Source organism: Colobus angolensis, unplaced genomic scaffold (genome assembly GCF_000951035.1).
Source record: "Colobus angolensis palliatus isolate OR3802 unplaced genomic scaffold, Cang.pa_1.0 Scaffold28, whole genome shotgun sequence".
NCBI classification, from domain to species: domain Eukaryota; kingdom Metazoa; phylum Chordata; class Mammalia; order Primates; family Cercopithecidae; genus Colobus; species Colobus angolensis.
Window position 1 is genome coordinate 6,863,721 of NW_012116043.1, and position 14,942 is coordinate 6,878,662.

A 14,942-nucleotide genomic window follows, 5' to 3' on the forward strand; every position below is an offset into this window, starting at 1 on the left:
GTGAGTGTGAGATCCTGGGGTCAGGGCACTTGGGGAAAATTCTTTTTATTTTTAATTATTAGTAAGTAATTAATTATTGTTTTTTTGAGTTGGAGTCTCATTCTGTCACCCAGGCCAGAGTGCAGTGGTGCGATCTTGGCTCATTGTAACTTCTGCCTCCTGGGTTCAAGTGATTCTCCTGCTTCAGTCTTCTGAGCAGCTGAGACCACAGACACGTGCTACCACGCCTGGCTAATTTTTTTGTACTTTTAATAGAGACGGGGTTTCATCATGTTGGCCAGGCTGGTCTCGAACTCCTGACCTCAGGTGATTTGCCCACCTTGACCTCTCAAAGTGCTGGGATTACAGGCGTGAGCCACCGCACGTGGCCATTATTATTATTTAGAGACAGAATCTCCCTCTTTCTCCCAGGTTGGAGTGTAGTTGTGTGATCATAGCTCACTGCAGCCTCAAACTCCTGGGCTCAAGCAATCCTCCCGCCTCAATCTCCCCAAGAAGTTAGGACTACAGGTACATACATACTACCATGCCCAGCTAAGTTTTAAAGTTTTTTTTGTAGAGATGGGGTCTTGCTATGTTGCCCAGGCTTACCAATAACAATTGTAATTTTAAAAAGTATTGGCCGGGCACAGTGGCTCACGACTGTAATCCCAGCACTTTGGGAGGCCGAGGTAGGTGGATCGCCTGAGATCAGGAGTTCAAGACCAGCCTGGCCAACATGGTGAAACCTGTCTCTACTGGGAAAAAAAAAAAAACCCAACAAAAATTAGCTGGGCATGATGGTGTGTGCCTGTAATCCCAGCTCCCCAGGAGGCTGAGGCAGGGAATCGGTGGAACTGGGGAGGCAGAGGTTGCAGTGAGCCGAGATCACGCCACTGCACTCTAGCCCAGGCAACAGAGCAAGACTCTGTCTCAAAAAAAAAAAAAATTCATCGACTGGGTGTGGTGGCTCACACACCTGTAATCGCAGCACTTTAGGAGTCCAGAGGATCAGCTGACCGTAGGAATTTGAGACCAGCCTGGGCAACATAGCAAGAACCTATCTCTACTAAAAAATTAAAAAATTAGTTGGGCATAGTGGTGCTTTCTTGTCCCAGCTACTTGGGAGGCTGAGGTGGGAGAATTGCTCGAGCCCAGGAGTTCGAGGCTGTGGTGAGCTGTGATCACGCTGCAGTACTCAAGCCTGGGCAACTCTCTGTTTTTTTGAAACAGTCTTTAAAAATATATTATTGTTATTAATTTATTAATTATGTCTAGTACTTAGAACTGCAGTGATAACTTTTTATAACTAATCTCCCTCTAAAGAGGCCTCTACTTCAGAGCTTGTGAGTTAGACTCCAATCTGATATTGAAATGACAAGTAATGGTAAGACATTTAAGAAGGAAACTCAAAACAAGGGGGGCTGGGCATTACTTTCAGTCATATGCAGAGCCATGTTTGCAAGTTGGTGGTCCATGGGCCAAACCAGCACACAGATGTGTCACTCACAGTGGGTTTTTTTTTAAGTTTTAGTTAGTTGCTAACATTTAAAAATGCAGAGATTTCAAATAAAACTCTGCATCTTTGATTTCTTCTGAAAAAGTAAAGATCTAGTGGGCCTTTCATGCCCATAGGAGGTAAGCTGGAGATGGGTAGCATTCCCCCTTTTTAAATGGGCCATGTGTTCTCTAGTTTGTCACAGGCCTCACCATTCCCTATTGTCCCAGTCTGGTTACATCTTGAATTTGTTACCCAATCCTAAAGTTTGGGATTGGAGTAAGTGGCTGAAATGTCCTGTGGAAATGACGGTCTTCTCCCCCAGCCATTTGGGACCCACATGCAAGGGGGAATGGGAAGTCTCTGGCTAAACCTGGAGCATATTTCTGGAAAGCTTGTTTGTTCTTACTGATTTTTTAGAGAGAGGAAAACATACATTTATTTATTTATTTAGAGACGAAGTCTCACTCTGTTTCTCAGATTGGAGTGCAGTGGCACAGTCTCGGCCCACTACGACCTCCGCCTCTTGGATTCAAGTGATCCTCCTGCCTCAGCCTCCCAGGTAGCTGGGACCACAGGCACACACCACCACATCTAGCTAATTTTTGTAGTTTTAATAGTGATGGGGTTTCTCCGTGTTGCTCAGGCTGGTCTAACTCCTGGCCTCAAGTGATCCACCTGCCTTGGCCTCCCGAAGTGCTGAGATCACAGGCCTGAGCCACTGCACCTGGCTGGAAACATTATTATTAGAAAAAATCAGCACTGATGCTTGTGGAAGAGGGTGCAAAATTCCTATGGATTATTTTTTATTTTCATTTTTATTTTTTTTGAGATGGAGTCTTGCTTTGTTGCCCAGTCTGGAATGCAAAGGCAAGATCTCAGCTCACTGCAACCTCCACCTCCCAGGTTCAAGCGATTCTTCTGCCTCAGCCTTCCAAGTAGCTGGGATTACAGGCATGTGCCACCATGCCAGGCTGATTTTGTACTTTTAGTAGAGACAGGGTTTCTCCATGTTGGTGAGGCTGGTCTCAAACTCCTAATCTCAGGTGATCCGCCTGCATCGGCCTCCCAAAGTGCTGGGATTACAGGCATGAGCCACTGCACCTGGCCTCATATGGATTATTAAAAGAAATAATGAAATGAGAATCCTTTGCCCTAGTGCCCCCTCCTATTCTATTCCATTCCATTCCATTCTGTATTTTATTTTATTTTTTGAGATAGAGTCTCACTCTGTCGCCCAGGTTGGAATGCAGTGGCATGATCTCGGCTCATTGCAACCTCTGCCTGCCGGGTTCAAGCGATTCTTCTGCTTCAGCCTCCTGTGTAGCTGGGATTACAGGCACCCACCACTACACCTGGCTAATTTTTGTAATTTTAGTAGACACGGGGTTTCACCATATTGGCCAGGCTGGTCTTGAACTTCTGACCTTGTGATCCACCCACCTTGGCCTCCCAAAGTGCTGGGATTACAGGTGTGAGCCACCGTGCCCGGCCTAATTGTTATTTTTCAAAAATGCGAGGCTGAGCACAGTGGTTCATGCCTGTAATCCCATCACTTTGGGAGGCTGAGGTGGGCTGACTGCTTGAGGTCAAGAGTTTGGGATCCACCCAGGCCACATGGCAAGATCCCATCTCTACAAAAAATTACCTGGACGTGGTGGTGGGCACCTGTAGTCCCAGCTACTTGGGAGGCTGAGGTGGAAGGGTCACTTGAGTTGTGATGGCACCACTGCACTCCAGCCTGGGTGACAGAGCAAGACCCTGCTTCAAAATGTATGTAAATATATTTTTATTCGACTTTTTTTTTTTTTTTTTTTTGAGACAGAGTCTCGCTCTGTTGCCCAGGCTGGAGTGCAGTGGCCGGATCTCAGCTCACTGCAAGCTCCGCCTCCCGGGTTTACGCCATTCTCCTGCCTCAGCCTCCCAAGTAGCTGGGATTACAGGCGCCCGCCACCTCGCCCGGCTAGTTTTTTGCATTTTTTAGTAGAGACGGGGTTTCACCGTGTTAGCCAGGATAGTCTCGATCTCCTGACCTCGTGATCCGCCCGTCTAGGCCTCCCAAAGTGCTGGGATTACAGGCTTGAGCCACCACGCCCGGCCTATTAGACTATTTTTAAGTGTAGTTTTAGATTTATAAAATTCAGCAGATAGTACAGAGAATTCCCATACATACCCCCATGCCTAGTCTTCCCCTGTTATTAACATCTTATATTAGTATAGTGTGTTTGTGATAATTAATAAACCAATATTGATAACATGCATTAGAACTAAAGACTGTATTCAGAGTTAGACCATGTTATTACTTGTCTTTTTTTCTGTTCTAGGATCCCACCCAAGGTACAATATTACATTTAGTCTCATCAGTCTTCTCTTAGCTGCCCAAGTTTCTTAGACTTTACTTGTTTTGATGACCTTGACGGTTTTGAGGAGATCTGTTCAGGCATTTTGTAGACTGTCCCTCTTTTGGTATTTGTGGCTTTATTTTATAAACACTCGGGGGCCAGGTGCGGTGACTCACACCTGGAATCCCAGCACTTTGGGAGGCCGACGTGGGCGGGTCACTTGAGGCTAGGAGTTTGAGACGAGCCTGGCCAACATGGTGAAAACCCGTCTCTACTAAAAATAACAAAAATTAGCCAGGGGTGGTGGCGCATGCCTGTAATCCTAGCTACTTGGGAGGCTGAGACAGGAGACTCCCTTGAACCTGGGAGGCAGAGATTGTAGTGAACCAAGATTGTGCCACTGCACTCCAGCCTGGGTGACAGAGTAACACTCTATCTCAAAAAAACAAAACAAAACAAAACTTTGTTTATTGGAAACTTACTCTAGGTTAGTCATTATGTGAGGCTTTGGGGATGCAGCAGTGAATAAAGACATTTTATAAATAGCGTTTACAAATCATTGACATTGACTATGGGACTTGGGGGAAGCTCTATGTTCCCGCGGCTGGGATTTGAACCCTTGTAGCCAGGGGTTCAAATAATCTTCACCCTCGTTTGTCTCCTGAGCACTTCTGCTCTTCCTGCGAAGTGCTTTTGTATGATTTGCTCTGTTCTTAAATGTCCTGAAAAAAATGTTTTTATACAATTCAGCAATCCATGGTCCAGGATCAGAAAGGCCCAGTGACAGGTCCGTGTGTATTTAAACACATTTTTTTGGTGGGGTGCTGTGGATGTGTGGATGTAGCCAGAGAAAATCCTGTGTGGGTGGTCATGGGGCAGAAAGTCTGGTGCCAGAGAGTGGGGTTCCGGGGGTCTGTCTTCATAGTCTGGGGTAGCACTAAAGTCCTGTGAGCCTTTCTGAGCCTCAGTAACCTCCCCTATGGTGGCTGTTAGATAATTCAGCTGGGTAGCATCTTATACCTGGATGAGGTTCGAAAGTCCAGCCACACAAGGCCAAAGTCTGGTAGCGTGAGAATTCCCTTTGAAGAACCTTCAAAAGTACTCATGAGAGTGAACAACAGTGTGCCTCGTGGGAGATCGCCACGCAACCTGGCAGTCCGTCCAACGCGGCCCATTTTTCTGCCACCATTTGGCCACATGACTCCATCCTCAGTCAGACCAGATCAAGCATCTTCTTGTATTTAGGGCCCATGTTGCAAAAAACATTAACACATTGTCACACAGCACGGTTAGTGTACACGTAGCCAGCTGACTGCAGGACGGAGTCACGGCTCTGTGAAGGCGTCAAGGTCTGGCAGTTGGTTTTGTTTGCTTCTCTGAGTACGTAGTTAAATTTGTGAACATTAGAGGATCCGTAGTGCCACTGCCCGGCCCTTCCAGAGTACTTGGTAGGAATTAAATGAGGTGCAGTGGGTTACCCCTGTAATCCCAGCAGTTTGGTAGGCTGAGGAGGGAGGATTCCTCGAGGCCAGAAGTTTGGGCAACATGGCATATACCCTGTCTCCACAAAAAATTTTTAAAAATTACAGCTGGGCGCAGTGGCTCACGCCTGTAATCCCAGCACTTTGGGAGGCCAAGGCAGGTGGGTTACTTGAGGTCAGGAGTTGGAGACCAACCTGGCCAACATGGCAAAACCCCATCTCTACTAAAGATACAAAAATTAGTGCGGTGTGGTGGCACACACCTGCATTCACAGCTACTCAGGAGGCTGGGGCAGGGAAATCGCTTGAACCCAGGAAGCAGAAGTTGCTTGAGCCAATATTGCGCCATTGCACTCCAGCCTGGGGGACAGAATAAGACTTTGTCTCAAAAGAAAAAAAAAAATTTAGCCAGGGAGGGTGCCATGCGCCTGTGGTCTCAGCTACTCAGGAGGCTGAGGCATGAGGATCACTTGAGCCAGGTGGTCAAGGATGTAGTGAGCTGTGATTGTACCACTGCACTCCAGCCTGAGTGACAGCAAGATTCTGTCTCAAAAAAAAAAAAAAGTTTGCGGGCCAGGCGCGGTGGCTCAAGCCTGTAATCCCAGCACTTTGGGAGGCCGAGACGGGTGGATCACGAGGTCAGGAGATCGAGACCATCCTGGCTAACACGGTGAAACCCCGTCTCTACTAAAAATACAAAAACTAGCCGGGCGAGGTGGCGGGAGCCTGTGGTCCCAGCTACTCGGGAGGCTGAGGCAGGAGAATGGTGGGAACCCGGGAGGCGGAGCTTGCAGTGAGCTGAGATCCGGCCACTGCACTCCAGCCCGGGCGACAGAGCGAGACTCCGTCTAAAAAAAAAAAAAAAAAAAAAAAAGTTTGCGTGTGAGTCACCGACACTCTGGACAAGCCCTAGCTGTCGTAACTGTGATCATGGGTGATACATACGTGGAAGTCACAGGGAGGTGTGTGATTTGCTTTGTTAAAAAAAATCTGTAGAGGGCAGAAGGGGAACATTGTATGTTTTGTGGGCCCCAGGGGACCCTAGTGACTTGGTTTCTACAGAGTATGTGGGTGGTGGTGGAGTCATGGGCAGGCGTTGACTTTGTGGAGTGCGATCCTTGCTGGACTATGTCTGCTGTTCAGCCCCCGCCAGAGACCTCCCCTTCCGGAACCCTGGGCTAATATGGATACTTTGTTTGGCCACAGAACGTCCTGAAGGAGCACGCGGACGATGACCCTAGTCTGGCCATCACTGGGGTCCCTGTGGTGACTTGGCCAAAGAAGACTCCAAAGGTAAGACGCAGCCTGCCTGCAGTGGGCGGCCGCTTCCCACTTCCTTCCCACCTCCTGTAGGGTGAACAACGGCGGCTTTTTCGGTGGCTCTGGGGCCTCCTGAGATGAAGGCACCCCAGTGACGATGAAGGATTTTGGTGATTTGTTCTGTTTTTGTTTTTGAAACGGGACTGCTTTACCTAGCTGTGGGAACTGCGAACAGTGCCGCCCGGTGGTCACTTGGAAAACTGGGGGGCGCTCATGCCTCACCTTTCCCTGTGGTTAGGTGGATTTTCTGACTCTCCTTCCCTCACTCCCTTGCTTCTTCCCTTCCTTTTTCCTTTTCCTTTAGCTGCTTCACGGGCTGTCTTCTCCTCTTTTGAAAGGAACTTTTTCTCAGTGTGTAAAACTGATTGATGCTCAACATACAAATGTGTAATCGGTCGAGGGCGGTGGCTCACGCCCCTAATCTCAGCACTGTGGGAGGTGGAGGTGGGTGGTTCACCTGAGGTCAGGAGTTCGAGACCAGCCTGGCCAACATGGCACAACCCCATCTCCACTAAAAATACAAAAAAATGCAAGCATGGTGGTGCACGCATGTGGTCCCATCTACTTGGGAGGCTGAGGCAGGAGAATCGCTTGAACCTGGGAGGTGGAGGTTGCAGTGATCAGAGGTTGCACCACTGCACTCCAGTCTGGGCTACAAAGTGAGAGTCTATCCAAAATAAAAATAAAAATAAATAAATAAATGAAATAAAAAAAAATGTCTAATCAAACGGGAAAGGACCAGGTCACGAAGAAGAGGAATAATGGCTGTATTGTTGAAGACTTTGTAGGAGCAGTTGGCTGTTGTCTGGACCTCCACAGCCCTTATCTTATTTATGCTTCAGCAACTCTGTGGCGTAGACAGTTGTGACTCTCATTTTACAGATGAGGAAACTGAGGCTTCAAAAGGTCAAGTCACTCGTTAGGACAGCCAAGTACACAAAGATCGGTCGGTTTGGCAGCAGAGGCCAAATTTTCAACCAGTGCTCACCTCAAAGTCCGCCATCCGGAGAAAACAGTTTTGGTGAGCACCCTTCCAAAGGCGGTCCTAGGTGGGATACGTATGTATCAGGTCATCTCTCTACCGTCCATCTGCCTCCAGGCAGCTTCACCACTTCCTTGGACAAGTTGCATACTGTCCTGAGCCTTCCTGTCCTTGTTTATAAAAATGGGTTATACCAAGACTTTCTTCAGTGGTTGTCAGAACTAAATGAGATAAGGCATGCAAAACCCTTCAGACAACGGCTGTCCTGCTCTAAATATTATTTGTGACTTCAGTAGCCCCAAGAGGTATTTTGTTAATTTCTGATTTTTTTTTTTTTTTTGGCTATTATAAAAAACACTGAAGCCAGACATGGTGGCTTATGCCTGTTGTTCCAGCTACTCCAGAAGCTGAGCGGGGAGGATCACCTGAACCCAGGAGTTCAAGATCAACCTGGGTAACATAATGAGTCCTCATCTCTACCAAAAAAAAAAAAAAAAAGCCAGGCATGATAGTGCATGCCTGTAGTCCCAGCTATTTGGGAGGCTTAAGCAGGAGGATCGCTTGAGCCCAGGAGCTTGAGGCTGCAGTGAGCTGTGATTACACCACTGCACTCCAGTCTGGGCAATAGAATGAGACCCTGTCTCAAAAAAAAAGAGAAAGAAAGAAAAAAAGTATACTGTAACAGAAGATTTCAAACACTTTTTTTTTTTTTTTTTTTTTTTGAGACGGAGTTTTGCTCTTGTTGCCCAGGCTGGAGTGCAGTGGCGTGATCTCGGCTCACTGCAACCTCCGCCTCCCAGGTTCAAACGATTTTCCTGCCTCAGTCTCCCAAGTAGCTGGGATTACAGGCGCCCGCCACCATGCCCAACTGATTTTTTGTATTTTTAGTAAAGACAGGGTTTCATCATGTTGGGCAGGCTGGTCAATTTCAAACACTTATTATAGGCCTGATGCAGTGGCTCTCACCTGTAATCCCAGCACTTTGAGACGCCAAGGTGGGCAGATCACCTGAGGTCAGGAGTTGCAGACCAGCCTGGCCAACATGGTGAAACCCCGTCTCTACTAAAAATACAAAAATTAACTGGGCATGGTAACATGTGCCTGTAATCCCAGCTACTCAGGAGGCTGAGGCAAGAGAATCGCTTGAACCTGGGAGGTGGAGGTTGCAGTGAGCTGAGATGGCACCACTGCACGTCAGCCTGGGGATGCACTATAGTTTTATTTGCTAAATCTGGCAACTCTAGTTGAAATGACTATATTTTTGATATATTATTGAAACAAAATGAATTATTCAGATTAATTTCACTGTTTTTACCTTTTCAAATGTGGCAACAAAAAAACTCAAAAGTATCTATGTGGCTCACCTTCTATTTCATTCATTCATTCATTCATTTGTTTAGAGTCTTAACTCTGTTGCCCAGGCTGGAGTGCAGTGGTGCAATCATAGGTCACTGCAACCTCTGCCTCCCTGGATCAAGCGATCCTCCCACCTCAGCCTCCCGAGTAGCTGGGACCACAGGCACGCGCCGTCACGCCTGGCTAGTTTTTTATATTTTTGGTAGAGATGGGGTTTTGCCATGTTGCCAAGGCTGAACTCCTGAGCTTAAGCAAGCCGCCTGCCTTGGTCTCCCAAAGTATTGTGATTACAGACGTGAGCCACAGTGCCTGGCTTACCGTACGTACTTTTGTTGTTTCTATCGAGCAGTGCTCTTCTGTATAATTCTTTGATTATCTTCTTCAGGTGTACTTTTTTTTTTTTTTTTTTTGAGATGGAGTCTTGCTCTCGTCACCCAGGCTGGAGTGCAGTGGTGCAATCTCGGCTCACTGCAACCTCCGCTTCCTGAGTTCAAGTGATTCTCTTGCCTCAGCCTCCCGAATAGCTGGGATTACAGGCGCCCACCACCATGCCCGGCAAATTTTTTGTATTTTTAGTAGAGACAGGATTTCACCATGTTGGCCAGGCTGATCTCGAACTCCTGACCTTAGGTGATGTGCCCACTTCGGCCTCCCAAAGTGCTGGGATTACAGGCGTGAGCCACCATCCCCAGTCATAAATAAATATTTTAAAAATAAGGAAGTAAATAACTTCAGAGCCACAAACTGGTATGAAGCAGAAAAGGAATGAATACCCCGGGCCCAGCACCGAGCCCAGCAAATAAAGGACCCCCAGCCCAGCTGGAACTCCTGGGCACTCCCCAGTATACGCAGCAGCTTCCAGACACAGTTTGTCTATTTGACTTGACCCTTCCCATGAGGCTGGGAGATGGAGGATGTTATCGCCTTGGTGCAGTTGAGGAAGCAGAGAGCTCGGAGAGGTGCAGCAGTGACCCTCGGGCCACTTCCTTAGGAGAAGGAAGGCGTTGGACCCCAGATGTGCAGGTTTCTGTCACTGCACGGTGAGGAACCAGTGACATGTGGCAGGGAGAGGGGGGAGGGAGGCCCCTGCTATGTTTATGCATTTCCTGGCTGGTGGGGTTAAAAAGTTAACAGGAAAGGAAGAAATAACTAAACGACTGACTGCCTGGGCTGCCCGGGGTCTCCGGGTTCCCAGGTTGCAGCTTCCTCCCATTGGATGCAGGTTGGGGTGAAAGATCAAGGGTGCTCACTGAGGCCCTCAGGATGCAAGGTAGGGAGTGGTATTTGATCTGGGTCGGGTTACCTAACAAGTAATTAATGCTAAGTGATGATTAGCAAGAAATGCTTTGATCTCCCACCTTGCCTCCAGGAGAACAAAGCCCTTTTCTGGAACTGATTAGGTGCTGTGAGGTCATTTCTGATGCGGTGTCCTTCATATCCAAGATGCTACTGAGCCACCATCCATCACCATCCACCTGATTGGCTGTTTCCACACGTGGTGTTGGATTTGTTTTGATCTGTCTACACTCTGGCTGCTTCCTTTTATGACCAAGGGGCAGGATTGGTGGGGGCCCGTCTGTGACCTTACAGGCTGGGCGAGGGAATGGAGCTTATTTGAGGCCTGGCCTCTGACCTCGGCCTTATTAGTGAGCTGACCCCTGGCTCAGCTGCCAGACATGGCTACTGGCTGGCTTGCTGGTTTATTCCCAGAGGAGGAAACTGAGGAAGGACGGGGGACCCAGCCACAACTGCCTCTGGCTAGCAAGCCAGCCTGTGGACGCTGCCAGCTTCTTCATTCACTATCTCTAGTGGCCAAACCAGGCTGCCGCTTGAATTTCAATTACTGGCAATTTTTCTGGAGTATGGGAGCAGAGGGGCTGGAGTGTGGAGGACAAGCACCCTGATGGGGGCATGGAGACAGTCCTCGTCAGTAGCTGTTGGATCAGCTTCCTTACAGGGACATTTCGGGGCCACACAGGAACCACAAGAGGAAGCAACACACCCTCAATGACTTGTGACCTTTGCTTCTGCTTCGTCTCCCTCCCCTTCCCTCCGAAGTTGGTCCCTTCGATCCCAGAGGCCTGCTCCGTCTGGGGTCCCTCGGGAGTGACGCACAGTCTTTCCCTGAAGGGGAGGCACGTGATTCAGTGAGAGTCCCCGAGTGCTTCCGGCAGGTCCCTGCCCCGCTCTCAGCCCTGTCGGCCCGCAGTCATGAAGCTGATGCTGTACAGTTGAGGTGGAGGGGGCTGGCAATAATGGCTGCCCTGTATTGCCAACTACTCAGGGTCCTGTAATTTCTCAGGAAGGCCATGTGCTGTAATGAGGACCAGTCCCCAGGCTGGTGGCATCAGCTTCACCTGGGGGACTTGTGAAAAAATACAGCTTCCTGGCCCCCACCCTTGATGTAGCCATTCAGAAGGCTTGGGGTGGGCCTGGGGATCTGCACTTTCTAAAAGCTGCTCGGGGCCAGGTATGGTGGCTCACGCCTATAATGCCAGCACTTTGGGAGGCCGAGGCAGGTGGATCACTTGAGGCCAGGAGTTCAAGACCAGCCTCACTAACATGGTAAAACCCCATCTCTACTAGAAATACAAAGATTAGCCAGGTATGGTGGCAGGCGCCTGTAGTCCCAGATACTCGGGAGGCTAAGGCAGGAAAATCACTTGAACTTGGAAGGCGGAGGTTGCAGTAAGCTGAGATTGCACCACTGCATTCCAGCCTGGGTGACAGAGTGAGTCTTGGTCTCATTAAAAAATAAAAGCTTCTCGGGGCGGGCACGGTGGCTCATGCCTGTAATGCCTGTAATCTCAGCACTTTGGGAGGCTCAGGCTGGAGGATCACTTAAGCACAGGAGTTGGAGGCTGCAGTGACCTATGATCACTCCACTGCACCCCAGCCTGGGTGACAGAGTGTGATCCTGTCTCAAAAATAAATAAATAAATAAATAAATAAATAAATAAATAAATAAAAATAAAAAAATAAAACCCGGCTGCGCGCGGTGGCTCACGCCTGTAATCCCAGCCCTTTGGGAGGCCGAGTTGGGCGGATCACTTGAGGGCAGGAGTTTAAGACCAGCCTGGCCAACGTGGTGAAACCCCATCTCTACTAAAAATACAAAACAAAAGGCCAGGTGTGGTGGCTCATGCCTATATCCCAGCACTTTGGGAGCCCGAGGCAGGCGGATCACCTGAGGTTGGGAGTTCGAGACCAGCCTGATCAATATGGAGAAACCCTGTCTCTACTAAAAAAATACAAAATTACCCGGGCGTGGTGGTATATGCCTGTAATCCCAACTACTCGGGAGGCTGAGGCAGGAGAATCACTTGAACCCAGGAGGCAGAGGTTGCAGTGAGCTGAGATCACGCCACTGCCCTCCAGCCTGGGTGACAGAGCAAGACTCCATCTCGGGAAAAAAACAAAAAACAAAACAAAACAAACCAATACATAAATAAAAATGAATACATAAAAGCTTCCCAGGTCATTCTCTGCACTGCTCGGATGCATTTTTGGGGTCAGATGCACCTGTGGGTGGACTCCTTCCTTCGCCACTGACTAGCTGTGTGGTCTTGAGCAAGTCTCAGCCTCAGTTTACTCATCTGTGAAAGGGGCTAACAGCACCTTTCTTGTGGGGCTGTGGTGAGATGATGTCTGTAAAATGCCTTTGGAGTGGGCCATCAATCAGTGGTTGCTATTCTAGTTTTTTGTAATTATGGTTTAAAAGTAACCCTGAATCTGCCCACCCAGAAGGCTTTTGATGTTCTTGATAGAAACTGAGGACACAAGAGGAGGAGCGGGGACCAGGGGAGGGGGCTGAATGGTTTAGAGGCATTTCCCATCCCAAAATTATTATTTGCTTGTGTAAAACTTAATCTCAAGCAAGGGCCTGAATGACTTAATTTCTTTGCAGTAGTTACGGCCGTGCTGAAATGGGCTGGCATTTCCTGGGGGTTTGGGGGTGGGAACTGGTTTAAGAAGCTGCTTTATCTAGGCATGCCAAGGCTGAAGCGGGCGGATCAGTTGAGGTCAGGAGTTCGAGACTAGTCTGACCAACATGTTGAAACCCCGTCTCTACTGAAAATACAAAAAATTAGCCGGGCATGGTGGCGCATGCCCATAATCCCAGCTACTTGGGAGGCTGAGGCAGGAGAATCACTTGAACTCAGGAGGCAGAGATTGCAGTGAGCGGAGATCGCGCCACTGCACTCCAGCCTGGGCGACAGAGCGAGACCCCGTCTCGAAAAGAAAAATAAAAGAAGCAGCTTCTCCTTTATCTCTTCCTCCTCCTAGAAGGGAAGAGTCGTAGGCTCTTTCAAGGGGAGTGATGGTTTGCCTGAGAGTGTGCCCCTGGGGGTTTGAGGCCACTGAGGCCATGGGGTTCTCCACTGGGTCAGGGTAGGAGGAGAGGATGTCAAAGGCCAAGGGTGTCAGATGTCCAGTGCTGAGGGCAGGACAGGTCTGGTGAAAGGCTTGTGGGAGAGCAGCTCCCCAAGAGGAAGTGCGCGGCTCAACATGCTGGGAGGAGGCCGCGATGGAAGCTGCAGGGCCAGGATGTGGGTCCCAGGAGAGCAAAGAAAGGCAGGAGAAACAAGTTGATTCTTGGAGGGTGCGGTGAGGGGAGCCACGTGAAGAGAAACCTGGGCCTCCGATCTGGAATCCGTGCGTTCCTCCTGACCTCTGAGTCATTCATGGAGTCTGGAGTCCGGCAAATTCTTGGGAGGTCAACAAAAACGTCCAATCAACGAATGCCCACAGAGAATGTTCTGCTGCTTCTAAATAATGTTGTATACAACATCAACAGCAGAAAAATCCTGTTGAGAGAAAAATATGGGAGGCAAAAGGATGCCCTAGTTCTTTCGTTCGTTCTTTCTTTCCTGCTTTTGTTTCTTTCCTTTCTTTTTTGTTTGACACAAGGTCTTGCCCCGTCGCCCAGGCTGGAGTACGAGTGGCGTGACCACAGCTCACTACCGTCCCCACCTCCCAGGCTCAAATGATCCTCCCCCCTCAGCCTCCTGAGTAGCTGGGACCACAGGCATGCGTCACCACACCCAACTAATTTTGTTTATTTTATTTTATTTTATTTTTTTGACACGGAGTCTCGCTCTGTCGCCCGGGCTGGAGTGCAGGAGCTGAGCCCGGGCTCAGCTCACTGCAAGCTCCGCCTCCCGGGTTTACGCCATTCTCCTGCCTCAGCCTCCTGAGTAGCTGGGACTACAGGCGCCCACCACCTCGCCCGGCTAGTTTTTTGTATATATATATATATATTTTTTTGTATTTTTTAGTAGAGACGGGGTTTCACTGGGTTAGCCAGGATGGTCTTGATCTCCTGACCTCGTGATCCGCCCATCTCGGCCTCCCAAAGTGCTGGGATTACAGGCTTGAGCCACCGCGCCCGGCCATTTTGTTTATTTTTTGTATGGGGGCGGTCTCACTATGTTGCCCATGCTGGAGTGCTGTGGCTCAATCATAGTTCACTGTAGCCTCATACTGCTGGGCTTAAGAGATCATTCCATCTCAGCCTCCCGAGTAGCTGAGACTACAGGTGTGCACCCCCATGCTTGACTTTGTGATTATTATTATTATTTGAGACAGATTCTCGCTGTGTCACCCAGGCTGGAGTGCAGTGGCATAATCTTGGCTCAGTACCAACCTCCACCTCCTGGACTCAAGTAATTCTCCTGCCTCAGCCTCCTGAGTAGCTCGGATTATAGGCATCTGCCACCACTCCTGGCTAATTTTGTATTTTTAGTAGAGACAGGGTTTCACTATGTTGGCCAGGCTAGTCTCAAACTCCTGACCTCATGTGCTCTGCCTGCCTCGGGCTTTCAAAGTGTTGGGATTACAGGTGTGAGCCACTGCACCTGGTCTGTGATTTTTATTAATCATGGTAAAATGCCGGGCGCAGTGGCTCACGCCTGTAATCCCAACACTTCGGGAGGCTGAGGCGGATGGATCACAAGGTCGGGAGTTCAAGACTAGCCTGACCA

The 14,942-nt window shown here is 49.0% G+C and overlaps 1 protein-coding gene across 4 annotated transcripts in view; it reads left to right on the forward strand.

The window, feature by feature from the left end:
• KDM2B (lysine (K)-specific demethylase 2B) overlaps positions 1–14,942 on the forward strand; it is a 161,859-nt gene that overhangs the window by 89,380 nt on the left and 57,537 nt on the right. For all 4 annotated transcript variants that reach the window (XM_011948515.1, XM_011948516.1, XM_011948519.1 and 1 more), the window contains exon 12: positions 6,507–6,593. In XM_011948515.1, coding sequence (XP_011803905.1) covers positions 6,507–6,593 — 87 coding nt within the window. The remainder of the gene's footprint in view (positions 1–6,506; positions 6,594–14,942) is intronic.